The following is a 17,663-nucleotide window of genomic DNA, read 5'->3' as shown; positions in this document are numbered from 1 at the left end:
GGCATAAAGAATTTATGTAACGACATACGTAAGTTGATTTTGAAGGACAAAAATTAAAAACTAGCCCATTCAAAGACCAGCCCATTTGAAGGCCAAGCCGTGCAATTTCTTTCTCGGCACCAGTCTCTACCTTGGTCTGCGAACTTGCTCCGGCACTGTAAGTTGCAATTTGCGTTGCAATAATGATTTTAATTTGGTCCCAAAATTGTGATGGCATACGACATAGTAATTAGTAGTAGCTATTTTTGAATGTTTCTCTTGAAAAAAAAAAACAAAAGAAATAAGGTCACGAAGGAGGAAATATTTTTATAACTTGCCAATTTTTTCTGCTTTGATGTTCATGTTATGTATGTTTAATGCTTGGCAAAATGAGCCCAATAGTGACAAGTCATTGGCTCAAAATATTGACATACACAAGTTCAATCATACAGTATCTAATTTGGGTTTAAAGTTAAACTCTGGGATAACCACTATGATAGGAAAGAACATAGGAGTAATTCATCATTGGACAAATATGTTACGAAATCGATATCTGGCATCAATTCCTACTCAAGAATTGATGTTAGTAAATAAGCAATAGTCAATACAAAATTCCACTCACATATAAAATGGATAAAATGGGTCAGACCCGTTTTTGACCGACCCACTTTTACCTGTATTGAAATGGGTTGTAACCCGTTTTTGTGCAACCCATTTTCAACCCACCCATTTGCCACCACTATTGACAGTGTGTGTTGTGTATGCATATCTCTGGTTTCGGCTACTTTGTTTACAACAACAACAACAACAACATACCCAGTGTAATCCCACAAGTGGGGTCTGGGATGTGTACGCAGACCTTACCTCTACCTTGGGAAGGTAGAGAGGCTGTTTCTAGGAGACCGTCGGCTCATAGCAAGACGAGTTAACAAGTCCTTAAATAAGTTAACAAGTCCTATTGGTGTATGATGTGAAGTTGCATAACTTGTAATTGTATGGATCATCCTTGATGCGTAGTTCTTTTATTTCAAAATAATTTCAACCAAAAAGGGTATTCAAAAGTGTTCGTTATTTAATGTTACACATTTTCAATGCAATTATTCATCACTATAGATTACTATATGACTGTGCTTTTGAGCTGTATGAGTAACATTAGTAGGTCTCTTTCGATGTCGAATGATTCATTGCTGCAACCCCTTTTTTGCACTCTTCAGACACTTGTTCTGAGATTTTTGCTAGTGCAAGTTAACAAACGTCTGATCAGTGAAATGGTCAGTATTTCCAGCTGGCGTTCGGATCTAGTTACAGGTTCAATTCTCCATCACACATGTGGTTTGGCTCTTTGTGGCTTCAATCAATCTAACTGAAGTCAATTCGCTTTAGGTGTCTTATGCCCCAAAATTGATGGAGTCTATCCAAGATTACCATCCCGTACTGTGAGTTACAGGAGGAGCACACTCAAAAGTCATGATTGCGTTCACCCCATGTTTAGAAAGGTTTATTTTGTTCTCTTTTGATAGGTTGAAGGGTTTATTTAATTTTTCTTCTATTTTAATAATAAATACATTATTAACTTGGATTTTTGGTATCTGCAGGTGCCTGGTAGAAGCATTACACATTTATCTCTAGCTGGTCATGCTGTCAAATGTGCTTCATTTGTAGACAGAAACTATCAATCTAGTGTCAATGACGACGAGGAACCATTTTTGATAAATTCTATGAAGCAAGCTATCTGGTACGTCAATTACAGATGTGTGTGTGTAAAAACTAGAGCATCGGCATAACACATTTTCTGCAAGTGAAACTGTATAGGTAGGCGAGAGGGAAGATTTCAACTTACCTGATGTTAGATCTTTTCATTTGCCTAGTATTTACTTTCTGGAGCTACAAGCTCCTCAAATCCCTTTATCAAATTAATTATTTCTTCAATTTCCATCAGAGAAATAGATATTGAGATCTTCTTTATATGAGATTTCGTTTTCAAGGTCTGTATTGGTTTTGATGACTTCATCGTATTGGTTGATTCGTGAATCAACATCGTGCATCTTGATCTAATTACTTGAGGTTTTAGTAGTTTCTCCAATATTTTCTCCTTGGTTTGGATATCCATTTCCAATAAATAATTTGCATGGATACTATAAGATCCTCTAATAATATGAATTTTAATAGTTTAACTAGATAAATTGTTTTTGATGATATATTGATACTGTTGTGAAATTTCATTTGTTAATGGCTCAGGACTGCAAAATCTATACTACTATTCTTGGCTGAGCAGCCAACTCAGCTGAAGTACATAGAATGGCCTGGATTTCAAAGCACGGTTAGTCTGTAAAAGATTTTCTTTCTATTTGCTAATTATAATTTCCCTTCTGTTGTCGTATGTGGCCAATGCAATGTGCTGATAATGTGTGTTACACCAAGTTGTTTTCATTCTGTGTACTTGTTGCGTTGGATTAACCAACTGTACATTACATTTGGCTCGTTACTTCAGCATTCTCAACTCTTAGTCATCAAGACGAAATCACAAGTGCTAAAAATAGTTAAATGGCCTTTATTGGGCTAGCTGTCGAACTTGACATGTGGAGGCAATGTAACCTTTATTTTTGATGCAATACAATAATAGGAAATGCTCCTGTACATTTCGTGGTCCATTTTCACAACCACTACAAACACCACAATTAAGGGCCATGAGATGGCTAAGGGTGGGGCCAAGTGGACAAGGCAACCATGGAGTGCAATGGCGTGCGAGCATGCACGGGGACATGCCTGAGGTAAGACATCCATGGGAGCGAGGGGCATGCTTGAATGTTTTGAATTTTGCACCCCTAATGTACGTCATGTTTCTTGGATTTGTATATACTTTTTATTTCTTTTTACGACTTGTCCTTAGCATAAACGACTTTCTGTTTTGTACCTATCCTGATTCCTTTTAGGTTTGCCACCTAATGTATGCGCCATTTTTCAGCTTGTGCCCTATCTATGGCATTTCTTTCACATTCATAAAGGAATAATACGGTTCTCCCAAGTTTTCATCCGTTTTTTATCTTCACCTCACTAACTTCGTCAATTCTCTTAATCCATATTATATCCACATTTACTTACGATTATTTGATTTTCGAAATCCTTTGGAACACCTTCGCAGAATTCGTCATCTTTTTATTCAGAGGTCTTTCTATCTTCAGAAGTACTTAATCGACCTGAAAAACAAAATATTTAGCACAAGTTTAATTGGGAAGTCCTTGAAGGACATGTCTTTGTGAAAAGAGTTGGAGATGCTAAAAAGGGAATAGGATATGAACCTATATATTTATATAGTTCTCAGTAGTTGCTACAATGACATTGTCATGCATTATTCCTGTGTTGTCCTTGAGATATGAAATGTTTTGTGATTTTGCAAAGGATACGGTGCAAATAAAAAAATGATGCATAAATTAGGTGACATATTAAAACAAGTACTAACTATATCATGCATAAAAAAATGATGTATGTACTAGGGGAAAAATCACAAAATGAGATGGAATAAAAATTGATGCATACCTTAAGGATGGAAAAAATGCTAAGAACTTCAATTTTTCTACTCCCAATGAAGTCCATGAGGTGGCCAAGGATGTGTGATGCTAGAAAGTCGGGGGTGCGCCAATATTGGTGAGGTTAGGAACCCTACTATGACACGATAGCCAAAAGAGATTTTCACCTTGGTTGGCTTTTTCCAAGGACAACTCACTTTTTAAGAGGAAACACTCTCCTAGAAGAAGCAAACTAAAGCGCAAAACTTTATATAAAAAATTTACTCAAATTCAAAATGATCTAAATTAAGGCTTAAGGGCCTTTATATAGGCTTATAAAAGCTAAATCAAGAGGTTCACCAACCAATGTGAGTCTAAAAGCCTACTAAAAGAGAAGGATACAACTAAGAGGTAAGGATGACAACTTAAAAAATATGAATAATAACTAAGAGATAAAGATGACAACAAAAAGAGAAGGTGATAAGCTACTGCATAATCAAATGGTAAGCGGTTGCATCAGCAAGTGATAAGTTGCTGCATCAACATGTGACAAGCTCTTGTGTCAATGTGCCAAGTAAAATGAGCTAGCCATGGAGTGCAAGGGTGGCGTTAGCCCTAGAATATGTTGCCAAGGAGGAACACATATGAGGTAAGGCAGTTTTGGAGGACAAAGCGCATGCACGAGGTACTTTGCTCAAGCGCCCCCAGGGATTAGCTCAATTGGCAAAGGCTGAGGGACTTGTGTGTTTGGTCACACGTTCGAGCCCTGCGCCAATCGAACTAACTCTATTATTTAATTGGAGAAGGGTAGAGGGACGGTCCTATCATCCCCGAGTTTTCTAAAGAAACGAGGCGCTTTGCTCAGCCAATATAGTTATTCTTGGCAAGCATAGTGCCATAGCAAGGTGAGAAAGGCACAAGAAGTTTGGTGCAACAACAATGGGGTATTTGGCATGTGGAAGGGTTTAGAGTTATTTATGGGTTGCATGTGGGTATATAAAGAAGATGAGCTAGAGGAGTACTCACAAGGTGTTAAGTGCACAAGGAGAGGTGTTAGAAAGTTTTGGAGGGCTCAAAAGAGCACGAAGATGTCTAGTAGGAGTAGCATGGGGCAAAAGAGGTGGGCTTGAGTTAAAGTTGGACATTAATCAACTGAGGAGTAGGAAGGAAATGCTGTCTACTCCCTTACTGAAAGGGTCAACTTGTTTGAGGTGGGCCTCTTTCACCTGACTTATTGACGCAGAAGCTTATCACTTGCTGATGCAGTAGCTTATCATTTGCTGATGCAGTCACTTATCATATGCTGAGGCAATTGCTTATCATATGATGATGCAACAACTTATCATTTTTTTAGTTGTCATCCTAATCTCTTAGTTATTCTTATCTTCTAAGTTGTCATCCTGATCTCTTAGTTGTATCCTTATCTTTTAGTAGGCTTTTAGTCCTTCCCTTAACTTTTGTAAGTTTGTATAAAAGCCTTTAAGCTTTAATTTAAATCATTTTGAATTTGGGTAAATCTTTTAGATAAAGCATTGAGCTTTAGTTTGCTTCTTTTAAGAGAGTATATTTCCTCTTAAGAAGTAAGTGAGTTATCCGTGGAGATAGCCAATTAAGTTGGCCTCTTTTTTGGCTATCATGTCATAGTGGGGTTCTTAACCTCACCATATTGGCACAACCCCGACGCTACTCATAGGATAGAAGCCATTAAGCATAACTATTCAACATTTGCATCTTTGGAGATTGATGATTTCAAGGGTGAGATAACATGGACGTTTAACACGGATAAGGGTCTCAATAAGCACAAGTACACACCTTGGAGGCCTATGTGATGGAGGTACTTGTTGCCATGCATGCGAGGCATAGTAAGGGAGGAACTTGTGCCAAGAGTGTCACTACATTAGGTTGAAGAGTGTCATGAGATGAAACAAACATGCAATTTTTCGCATGCCACAATTTTCACGAGGTGGCCAATGATGGAGCCGAGAAGAATAAGGAAGCCATTGAATGCAACGACATGGAGGCGTGGTTGGGACGCATTGTGATGTTGGTCCAAGAAGAGGTTTCCATTTGGGAACATTCATCATGTAAGGTTTCTATAGGAAGTGCAAGGCCCATGCTTTAGGCAAGCACTCAAGCAGGGCATGGCACCGAGGAGAGGAGGTTATAGCACCCCAGTAAGATGAGGCTCGTGGCAATGCCTAGAAGCATCTAAAGTGCACAAGTACGACGGGCCAAGTGCCAGAGTTTGAGGCGTTGGATGCTCAAGGTGTGGCCCTAGAAGATTCTAGATTGCGTGAGAGGGCACCATGATGTGCAATAGAAGGCTGGTGCTCTATGAAAGTGTCCAAAAGCACCAGAGGCGCCTAGATAGGGCCATGTTGATCAAGGGTATGGCTAATTGACCTTAGGGCCTTTTGCATTTGACTTAAGGGTTATAGAGTCTCTGGAGACTCATAAATAAGTCTTGCACTAGCCATAACCAACAATTTAGTGCATTAGAGCCATATAAGTGAGTCGTGGCAAACATGTAGTGAATTGACTCACTAAGCCTTGTACTAAAGGTTTGTGTCACTACACAGTATTTTTTTTTTTTTTTTAGGTAAAGGTAACTTACTACACAATATATTTTCTAACATTCTAAAATCGATCTTTTAGATTTATAGCCTTCTTCGCCTTGCATTAGAGTACTCAAGTTTATCCAACATCTACAAAAGCTTCCTAACATCGTGGGGCTGTGCATAGTTTAAGGTTTAAGTTGCTGACTGAGTCTACTTATCAAAAGAAGTGCCTGATTGTGTCAAAGTCACACTCTGGTGAAGCTGGGTCTGTTACGAGACAGTATCTACCGGAGGGGGTGAGGGGGTAATTAGGTTAGGTGCCTCATGTGAGCTTAGATTGTATCGAGGTCTGTGATAACATGCTCTCTTTTGTCTTCTTCGAGCTGGGCTCCCGCTGGGGTGGCGTAACTTCCACTCAGTGTAAGGGGACTAACTTAGAGTTTGTCTTGCTAGTGATTCCGCGGTAATTCAAATAAAAAGGTAAGTATTGTCCTATGAAGTAAAGTTCGCATTTCTTCAGTTCTACGTAGGTTGCTGTTAAAGTTATATATGGTGTCCCATAGTATAAAAGAGCATCTAAAAGGATCTACAATATCACTGGTCGTCAAGGTTTTAGAGCCAACCTCTGGCTGTCTTAGTTTCACTCTTGTAATTGGCCGTTGAAGTCCACCTGTAAATCACATAATTGGGTTTCAAGTGAGGAAATATGATGAGTTAAATATAGGTCTAACAGCAGGTATATTAGGATATCTAAAAGAGTGTAAATATCTCAGGCCGCTCAACAGTCAACCCTTTTATATATGATGCATGATTCTGCTGTGTTTTTTGCTTTTGACTGGGTGGATAGATGACCGGAAGATAACTTCGATTCGTCCGGCCAGCAGGCGGGCGGCGTGCTTATTTTGTGTGACAACACTGCATAGCGAGCTGCTCATTCCAAGGACACCTAAAGAGACACACAAGAAGGAAAGGAAGATCACGTATTCATCTTTTTCTCTTTTGCTACACCTGAGATATCGCATTGGTGAATCCATAGTACGAGGACATTTATATTTAATAGCAGCAGCTCTTAATAAATTTCATATAGTTGTGATCTAAAATATTTTCTTCTAATGAATTAATGCAAGTGATGAGGAAACTGACAAGTTGAAGAAGGGGACCAGAATGGAGTATACCTTGGGATACTTTTAAGTCATCAATTTCCATTCAGTGTTTCGCTCTTTCCTCTTTCTTAGTCCTTTAGATCTCTCTGCTACTTGCTGCTAGAACCTATTTTGGCTCCTAGACTGTCTTAATTTCCGGATCATGCCTGCATTCCATCTTCACCTAGTTGGTTCAGCTGGATGTATGTTGTTCTGCATTTAATCCCATTGGATTTAGAAGGAAAAATTCTGGATTAGACCCATACCATAGTTATTTTTCATCCTTCATATTTACGTAAAAGGCAATTATCGACATCTTCGTTGTTAGCAGAGTGGAAAAGATGATTTGGAAAGAAGACTTAGAGATATATGATATAGTAAGGTGGTGGATCTAATCAATGACGTGTGATATGAGAAGATTTGTGGGGAGAAAATTTATAGTCCTTTGCCTCCTGTGATTTACTTACTGTTGCCCTTCATCTTTTCAGATATATCAGGTCTGCTAGGATCATTTTGATGTTGTCAAAGATTTGCATCTGTTGAAATTTAGAGAATTTCTAGTATTAAAGCAGATAAGTAATTGAGTATTAAAATGACATGGGTCCAGAGGGAGTGAAATAGACAGTGAAGATCATATGGCGGACCCCAACTAGCGTCGGATTGAGGCATAATTGTTGTTGTACAGCATCTATCCCATACAGAATAGCATTTTCGGAACTTACTTTCCTTATTTGTTGCTGTCATGCAACGAATCCTGTGCTGAATTCATCTATTGTTTCATAAGTATTGCACTGTTGAAATTCAGAAGCGGATCCAGGATTTAAGTTTCATGGGTTCAACCTCTAGAGTACTTAGGATTGAACCTATTATATTTTTAAGGTTATGGGTTCATATCCACTATTTGTTATAATTTTAAGTGGATTTTACACACAAATTTATGCTCCGCCCCTGTGTTGAATTACCCAGCATTTTCGGCGCGGAGCATAAATTTATGGTAACAGTGGTCGCTTCTCGAAACAGTCTGTTTGCTGGCTTGCATTTTGCTATTGATTGTTCATTCTTCATTTAACCTCTGCTGTATGAGGATTGGTACTTTATTGTTCTTCTGAAGGGAGATAATGTCATATGCTGGTGCATTTAACCCTGCGTTGAATCATTATGCTGGTAGTTTTTGTTAATTTTCCTTTATGTCAAGTTTAAGTTTCTCATTTCATTTGTTGCACTACGCATATGGATTATTACAGTAAAGTGTGTTGATATCCAAGTTTACCTTAAAATAGCTGGAGCCATGGCTTTTCAAATAGAAGGATTTTTGGATAAGTGTGGCGCCTTTTGAAGTTTCTGCACTGCTTTATTTTGACTTTCAGAAGCTAATTGTTAGAAATCATCCATTTTGTCTGACGAAGGGACAAATTATTTTGGCCAAACTTTTTAGTTCTTGAGATTCTATTATGTGGAATAAGCTAATTTTTAGTTTCAAAGAATGCTCCCTTTTTTTTTATTTTTTTGGGTTGAGAACAATACACTATTCCTTTCTCTACTTGCTGCAGCTGAAGACTGCAACGCTGGCGCTTATTCTAGTTGGGTTGTTTATCATTGCTTTATCGTCGGTTGATTCTGCCTTGTCTTATATGTTGGCTATATTTTTGCGGAGAACAGCATGATTCAAGAAATAAGACTGATTTTCTGGCTTCAGGCGAAGTCAACTCGGTGCTCCATGTATTTTTTGCTTCTGGCATAAGGCTATGCCCGTCAATACAAGATTGGCGAAACTCGACCAGCATGAGACCTGCAGCTTTTGAGTAGCTGCTGAGTGCTGAATGTCACCACAGAGATGCCCTCTGGAACTACTGCTGTGTGGTGTGACGAGTGTGTAAAATTATGTTTATTTGCGTTGATACAGTGGATGTTGATTACTCATTGACACACTTTCTTAATTTGATGATAGACATGTTGAACAGATTAATGGTTCTCTTGACTAGTTCTTTGCATCGTTTTTACTAGAATTGGCTTCTCTTCTTGAAGTGAGAATATAGCAAGTAGTTGTCTCACATTACCTTATTCCACATAAAATTAGGATAATTTTTTTTTTATTAAGTAAATATATTTTCATTCATAAACATGGCCAAACTAGCCGTATACAAGGGATATATCAAAAATTAAAGAATCCAGAATCGGGATAATAATTCCATCTTGGATTGTATGTGCAGCCTTATGAATCATCAGACGTATTGCAGAAGTAGTACGGGGTGAGTCATCTAAACCCGGTAAGCTTCCTCGACATGCCTATTAAGTCCAAGATACTTCTTTGAAGAAAACATATGCATGCAATTGCGTATGAATGTTAAAGTGAACCGAACTCCTATTGTGTTCAGTTTGGACAGTATAAGATGTATACGTCATTTTTTTTTCCAATGAGAAGCGATTACAAGGTGGAGAATCGAACCTTCACTAACAAAATGAAAGTTCAGGTAACCAACCATCAGAGCTACTAAGATCCCGCGTCATTGAAGTATTATGGTGATCAATGTAGCACTATCTGTGTGTGTTATTGAAAAACTTCAATAACAGTAATCAAGAAAACATGCAGAGAATGGTATAATGATGATTAGTAATAACAAAATTAAAAGCAAACTCATATGGCTCTGTCCTATGTGGGTGAAAATGCCTAAACATTTTGAGTTTACTTTTATGTAATCATTTATAAATATTTTGTTTCTTCCAAGAAGTAGAAGCAGAAGCAATAGCAGAAAATTTATTTTTCAAGATAAAATATTTTCACCATAACTTCATATTTGCCAAACTATTTCTCATAAATTAGCCCATACACCTCTCAAATATAAATACTACCCTCCATCCTTCTTCCAACTTTTACTTCAACTGTATTTAAATTGATTAAAAAACCTAATGTATATTTTTATTTATGTTTTTAAAATTTTATGTTATGAATGGGCCGAGACAAGTAGTAGCAAAGCAGCCCAATACCACATTAAGTGGTTATGTGTGGGATTCAGGTTGATAAATAGGGCATTTTAGGTTCTTTTTGCGCGGATTGCCCTTCTTTTGGGGTGATCTTTAATTTTTGCCCTTCACCTAATACCCCGAGGTTCTGGGCTTGAACCCCAGCTCAGTAAAAAAAAAATAATAAAAAAAATTCGCATGGCAGAAGTTTGGATTCAGAAGGCAGAATTTTGCCTTCAAAACTCTGCCTTAAGACAGAATTTTAAGGCAGAAAATTTTCCTGAAGGCAAAATTCTGCCTTAGTTACTTCATTTTAGTATTTTCCATTGTTATTCGGTAGTTTGAGTATTATATTTGTAATTTGGCTATCAGATTATATATATTTTTGTTGAGAATTCTGGTTCGTTACATTGGTGCTTTCATTGATGTGCTCTAATGGCAGTAATGGTATTAGATCGATTCAGTGGTTCCGGTAATCCACAGGACTAGATTTATCGGGAGAAGCGATACTTCACTTTCCTTGGCTTCTATGAGGAATACTGGCTACCTCTTCCTTCATTATATATCGATGGTGAGGCACTCGACTGGTTCTGTTGGATGTATCGCAACAAACAATTTTGGGATTGGAAGCATTTCACAGAGAAGTTAGCCCTACGTTTTCAAGCACGAACCCCCGCCGAGTCCCCTATGGTGCACTCTCAAATTACCGATATTCTTGCTTTGTTGCAGAAGTTTCAAGACAATTATTTAGTTATGTCTAAGCAATTTGACAAAATTCATCTCTCAACTTCCAATATATCAAATCTCACGGGATTGCCACTAACAATAATGCAAGAGGTTTTTGTAAAAGATGCAACTGACAGTGCTACTAAGGCGGTTAGCGGAGAGATCACTTCTACTTTGGCCGATGGAAACACAACCATTGCATATAATTTGGGGGTACATCTTGAGAGATTTGACATGACTTCGATCGACACAAAAACAGTGGAGGAAAAATCCCTAGAGCCAATTGAAGACATAGTGTTTGTCGAAATTTCCCAGAGTCATGAAACTGCTCTACTTTGCCAAATTACAAGCAATGACACACTGCTCGTTCCAGATGTTGCCGCAGATGTTTTGATCTCTAGTGAGACTGAACAATTTTCTTTCACTGAGGATTCATCTGAAGAATCAGAAGAGGGTTCAAATTCAACAGTCATTTCCTATGTGGTGAATTCTGCATTGGACGACGGACAAACGGAAGAGGCTCTGCTGTTCGCTTAAAGTTCTCAACAAGGTACAATTGACAACCTAAGTCATTTTGCAACTAAGTTTATTGTCCCTTTTGTTAATCTAGTTGCCAATTGATAGAAGTTGTGCGTCCACCAACCAGGTCCCTCATGCAATGCAGTAAGTAAATAACACAGGATATTATTGTGGAAAACGCCTTGCTCAAGGGATTAAAAACCCTTACCTACCATGTACGATTTCAACTCCACTACACCGAGCAACTTCAGATTACAACTCTTGCAATCTAGGAATTAACTCACATAATCCTTCCACCCTTACAGTACCCCTGCTGCAAGGAACTCTTGACTACCTCTAGCCAAGCCAACTAATACACCTAGACTAGCTCTAGCCTAGTGTACCACTAAAACGCTTGTGAAGATCCACTTCCTACAAGCAACCTTTGAGAGTTCAATGCTGTTTGACTACCTCCAGCCAAACACACTAATACACCTTGACTAAATCTAGCCACGGGTACCACTCAATAGAATGAAGGTAAACTACCCATGCATAACTACTGAGAATTCAGAGTACCTATAACAGCTTCCTTTTGAGAAAAGTAGGTTTACAAGTTTAAGAACAAAAGACAAAAGCTTAACACTTTTAGGACTTAACACAACTTCAGTTGTAGAAGATCAGGTCCTTGGATTTGTTGAAGCTTTGTTCTTGAACACTCTTTCATGGGTGGAGACTTGCACTTTTAGATCTGAACAATTTCTGGATTTTGCAAGAATCAAATTTTCACTTTAGCATGATGTTTGAATATGTAGAGGGAGAATGAAGGTGACAGCCCATAAAGTAATTCTGCTGCTGTATACTGCTATGTTGTACTGCTACAGTGGCAGCAGATTTACAGCTGTAGAGTTGACTGTACGATACTTCAGGAGACCTTGTACCTGGTTCCTCGAGTAGGTTTGTCAAATCTTCAAAACACCAAAACACAAGGTAGCATGGTTTATCAATTTTCCCTTTTTTGATGATGACAAACACATAAGTTGTATTCCCCCTGAGGACTAGATTCTCACTTGTCCCCCCTGAGAACCAGGTCATAAGCAACCAAAGAAGTAACAACTAATGATTAAACTATCAGTTCCCATCCTTGGACATATATTACAGAGCAATGACTGGTGATTAGTCATATTATTCCCCCTTTTGGCATCATCAAAAAGTAAGTAACACTAAGTTCCACAAGGTCAACACAACATGATAGAAGTTAGACAAGCAATTTATGAAAACAGAATGAATGCCCAAATCAGTCAATGTATTATCAAAACATAGTAGTCAGATCAGAAAGTGCATAACAGAAGTCATAGGTGCCAAATATCAATCAAACATGTGAGATCAGAACAGGAGAGCATAGAAGAAAGGATTTTAAATATAGGAAGATTAAGGATTTTGAGAGGTCAGAGCATTCAGAAGTTTTTCCATGCGTTCACTGTTGATACGTTGGTCCTGAAGCATCTGATCCTTGAGCTCATCCACTTTCAGAATTAATTTCTCATTTTTTGTTTTGAGCCTCTCGATCTTAGTTCTTGCAGCCTTCAAGACATCTTGGGACCTAACTTCTTTCTCTTTTTTGGTTAGTCGATCCTGAAGAAGCACATTCTCAACTTGACCCATTGCAGTTCAGCAGCCATCCTTTCCCATGCCTCAAGCAGAGTCGAGATTTCGGAGGTGCTTCCAACACCGCCTTTTCTGAGTATACAGTCATACTCTTCTAGAGTTTCCGTGGAGAACATGTGTTTCTTGGATCCCTTGGTAGCTTTGTCAGTTCTAAACTTGAAATGCTCAAATACTTTGGTTAGAAAGAAACCGTAGGGAAGTCCATGTTTTCCTTCTGGTACACTCACCACCTTCAGTACGTGCTCAATCATGATAGCAGGAAGGTTGATGGGTTAAAAGTTGGCTAATGCTTCTATAAGCACCAAATCTGCGATGGAGGCAATGGTGCGACCCTCAGCCCTAGGAAGCAGCGCTTTGTTGACTAGCTCAAACATGAGTTGATACTGTTATACCCCATACTTTATACGTTGAGTTTCACCGTAAGTTAGCGACGTGGATTTAGAAAGTGAAGTTTTCGTCAAGGTCATTAGCGATTCTACATGTTCATTCTAGTTGCATGAGAGTTTATGTTATGCCTAACAAGTATCAGAAAGATTAGAGGTTGAACAAATTAAAAGAAATTGAGTGTGACAGCAGGGCAGTTCGATGCCCATTTTGATGGACCGTAGATGGTCGACGGCCTGTCAATCCCCACCGTGGAACCACCATCAAAGAGTCAGCTCTGATAGGCGCAGTTTGACGCCACCACTCGGCGGTCGTCGAGCAGCTCGACAGTCCGTCGAGTTGACCATCGAAGTTGAGGTGGTGGAAAATTTTCCCTCTTTTATAAATTAAAGGCCACGATTTGAGGTTTATATTTTTCACCAAAACAGATTTCTCTAGACCCTCTAAGCTCTTCTAAACACCTATAAACATGCCATACTATTTCAAGAGGAGATCAAGCATTAAAACCCTAAACTAATTCATAGAAAGTGGTTATTCTTGCTTTTGCTTGGAGTTGTGGTGGATTTGATCTTAAGAAAGGTTGTTTGTGGCTTAATTTCTTCAAGTATAAGGTATGTTCTTCATCTTATTGCTTATGTTAAGATGATTTCTTCATCTTATTGCTTATGTTAAGATGATTTAGAGGTTTAGTAAATCTTAAAGTCAAGAGAATCATGGTAGAGAAGTCATGAGGTATTAAGTTGAAGTTAATGACTATGGGCTGATTTTGAAAGGGAGTTTTGGATTGATTTAAGTTTAATTTGAATATAATCTTTTGACTATGGTGTTGTTGATGTTGTTGTTGTTGTTTGGGAGTTATTTTGAGGTTTGGAGCAAGTAAGTGACATAAGGGAAATGCTGCCTGAATTTTGTTACCTCATTTATTAGTCTAGTTTGACCTTATAAGTGTTTCAATGGCTTAAACTTAGTATTAATCATTTTGAATGTAGAATTGCGAGCTTGGAAGAATAGGCGTTAAGTAGTTAAGGAGACCACAAGGTATGTTAAGGCTGTCCTTTTCTTTCTTATGGCATGATCTTATTGATACAAACCCATACAAATGATATCCACAATGTACCTATTCCTAGAAATACTAGAAGCTTATGGTTCTTGATGTTCTTACGATATTGATGACATTTGTCTCATGATTATTGACCTTTGTCATATGGTTATTGATTTTACTCATTGATGTTAATCTCATCTTATGGTTGTTGTTTCTTCAAGGTGAGATATGTTCATGATGATAGATCCATAACGGTAATCGGAGGTTTACTGACCTTACATCACTCCGATAGAGTCATGACATTTCTCTGAGCTCTCATGCGTGCTTTATATATATGTATGTATTTTCTCACACCGAGCCGTGCTATAGTCGACCGGGTATGGAACCTATTGTGCACACCACTGCAGTTGGGTACGGACAATACCGAGCCTAGATGGCCGGGTACGGTATTATGATATATGTATATGTATCAAAATGTTTTTTTAGAAGGAAAGCATGCATGACATCCTCTTTAAGAGGCATTCAGATGTACAAGTTATTTCTCTTACCTCATATTTCTTTCATATCTTTATTATGTTGTTATTCATGCCTTACATATTCAGTAAATTATTCGTACTGACATCCTTTTATTTGTGGACGCTACGTTCATCCCCGCAGGTAGACAGAGAGATGGTTCAGATCCCTTGGCTTCTTTCACAGCGCTTGTACTGGAGCATTCCACTTGTTCCAGAGCTGCGGTTCAGTTGGTATGATTCTTTTGTGTATATACGGGCATGGGGGGGGGGGGGGGGGGGGTCCTGTCCCATCCTTAGTTTGTTATGCACTCTATGTAGAGGCTCATAGACAGAGATGTACAGTCAGATGATCTATGACCATCTCGGTCCATATTTTGTTGTATCACTATCTTGATAGCATTGTCGGCTTGTATAGTTTGAGTTTAGCTTGATGACGTATGTAAGTATATATCTTTGGGCTTGTGTCCCTTCCAGCTTATGATATCTATTAGTTAGTATTATGGCCTAGTCAGGTATGATTATGTGATGTATGTATGTCATAAGGTGCTTGGTAGGTTAGCTTCGGGTGCCGGTCATGGCCTTCTGATTGGGTCGTGACAAATACTCTACTTTCATTTCCTTCTTCAGAAGTCTTGCCCTCACACTTGTATTGTCAACCATGTTTTGGGAAATCATGACCTTGAAGTTGCTTGAAGCTGTCCCAATGATGGTCCTTATTCCTTCAGTAGGAACCTTTAGAATTTTTCCTAGTACCTCTTAGGTTAACTCAAATTCTGTTCCACTGACTGATGCAATAAGAGTGCCATGGTTGTTGGAGTAGTAAATATTCGCAAAGAACTCAACTACATATGCCTCATAAGTATTTGGAATTGGTGGAGCAAATAGATGACTCCATTTATGAAAGTCAATGATTTCAAGCAATTCCCTCATTCCAAATTTGTCAGCGATTTCTGGGTCGATCACCCTACTAAGTAATACCTTTTTCTTCTTTAGATTTTTCTTTCTTTCATTTTCACTCTGAGCAACAGATTTGCACAGTTTCTATTTCGTTGAGGAACCAGATTTTTTATTGCTTAAACTTTTCCTTTTCCTTGAGAATTTTGATTTTCACCCCTAATTGGTGTGGCTATTTGTTTTCTGCTCCTTTTCTTTTCTTCCTTTCTTTTCTCATAATTTTCCTCCTCAAATGAAACAACCTTCCCTTCGTCCACTATTTCTTTATCATCATTATTTACGATTGCAGTTTCCACATCGACCACTTCAATTTCATCAGTCAATCGACTCTTCACGGGAGTGCTTGTTACACCTCGAAATTTTTTTCCGTTGGTACGTAAGTGAACGAACTAGTGATAAGTATGAGTGCATGAGGTCCATGAGCAAGAAACGACGTTTGATGACCTTAGGCGAGATTTCGAAGGTATCCAATGTGAGATGAGAAAGTTGGCTAAGTTAAGATGAGATATAAGGTGAGCAATGCATGTGCGTGGACGTGGGTGATTAAAATGAGAAGTCTAAGAGATATGAAAAGTTGCGGATTTGAAATCTGCCCAGTGGTCGTAAAGTGCAAAATACGGACCGTAAATTGGTGTACGGTCCGTAAACTGGCAGTCGTAAATTACCATGCAAGACTTTGACTTTCTGCCCAGTTGAGAAATGGTAAAATACGACCAGAAGGATGGACCGTAAAGTGATTTACGGCCCGTAAACCATGGTCGTAAATCACCATGCATGCAGCCAAAGTTTCTGGTTCTGGAAATGGTTAAAGACGACCACGAGGGACGGTCCGTAAAGTGGAATACGGACCGTAAACCTCCATGGACGACCACTGTTCGCCCAGCACAGATTTTTGCAATTCATTAAATAAGGGAACCAACACTTATTTTATTTCATTACAACATTACACCACTTCTCTCTACATTTATTATACAAGTTTTCAAGGATATTTAAGGATCAACAACATAAAACAAGGTGAATCAAGAGTAAGAACATCACCAAAGATCATCTAGGTCAAGAAATCCAAATGGAGAAAAAGTAAGGTTTTGCTCAAAGTGGAGTATTATTAATCAAAGCTTGTTCCTACAACTTCTAAGGTAAGATTCATGATTTTTACATGATGTTTAAGGTATTGAAGAGTTGAAATACATGGATTGTAGAAAATATGGTCAAGTAGGTCATGAATGATGAATAGTGACATTTTGAGGAATAATTTGAATTGAATCATGAATGTTGTCGTGTCGTGATATGAATGCATTATAAATGGTACTAAGATCATGAACTAGACACTTTAGACGAATGGACGAAGTTGGATGTTATGACCACGAATATGGGTGAATTAGAGGCAAATTAAGGAATATAGATAATGTGGATAATGTGAATGACTAATGGCCATTGTTATGATATTAATGAAGGTATAGACGCTAGCATTGGAAGGAAGCGTGCAAGTGTAGAATAGTCCGACGAAAAGGTATGTAAGGCTAACCTTTCTTTCATAAGGCATGGTTCCTTGGCCAAACTCTTAAATCCTCTATATGAGTATGTTGTATTCAAACGATTGACACTCCGAGCTCATAAGCTCACGATCCTCGATATGTGCTACGATTGTACTACGCACCCCATATGACGAGTAAGCATAAGATATAGATGTAGCGAAAATGATGATGATAGTGATGACGATGATAATAATAATG

The 17,663-nt window shown here is 38.4% G+C and overlaps 1 protein-coding gene across 7 annotated transcripts; it reads left to right on the top strand.

Moving 5' to 3' along the window:
• On the top strand, positions 1-9,145 carry LOC132640723 (uncharacterized). 7 transcript variants are annotated; one of them, XM_060357462.1, is made up of 7 exons: positions 1-157; positions 1,194-1,287; positions 1,363-1,475; positions 1,575-1,714; positions 2,218-2,299; positions 2,603-2,750; positions 8,736-9,145. In XM_060357462.1, the coding sequence occupies exons 2-6, from the start codon at positions 1,248-1,250 to the stop codon at positions 2,747-2,749; spliced, it is 522 nt and encodes a 173-aa protein (XP_060213445.1). In that variant the 5' UTR covers positions 1-157; positions 1,194-1,247; the 3' UTR covers position 2,750; positions 8,736-9,145. The 7 variants fall into 7 exon arrangements, with proteins under 7 accessions (XP_060213445.1, XP_060213443.1, XP_060213441.1 ...); XM_060357460.1 differs by lacking the exon at positions 1-157 and having other exon boundaries at positions 1,136-1,287; positions 8,882-9,145; XM_060357458.1 differs by lacking the exon at positions 1-157 and having other exon boundaries at positions 1,136-1,287; positions 8,845-9,145.
• The last annotated feature ends 8,518 nt before the right edge of the window (positions 9,146-17,663 follow it).

This window comes from Lycium barbarum, chromosome 5 (genome assembly GCF_019175385.1).
Source record: "Lycium barbarum isolate Lr01 chromosome 5, ASM1917538v2, whole genome shotgun sequence".
Taxonomy (NCBI): domain Eukaryota; kingdom Viridiplantae; phylum Streptophyta; class Magnoliopsida; order Solanales; family Solanaceae; genus Lycium; species Lycium barbarum.
Note: the sequence above shows the minus strand (reverse complement) of the source record. Positions and strands in the feature narration are given on the sequence as shown.

Bases quoted from the DNA above. Each gene is read 5' to 3' on its own strand.
- LOC132640723 (XM_060357459.1), top strand. From the start codon at position 1,149: ATGTCGAATGATTCATTGCTGCAACCCCTTTTTTGCACTCTTCAGACA. The intron at 1,476-1,574 runs GTTTATTTTGTT...TGGTATCTGCAG, and splicing joins TTCACCCCATGTTTAGAAAG to GTGCCTGGTAGAAGCATTAC. The intron at 1,715-2,217 runs GTACGTCAATTA...TTAATGGCTCAG, and splicing joins TCTATGAAGCAAGCTATCTG to GACTGCAAAATCTATACTAC.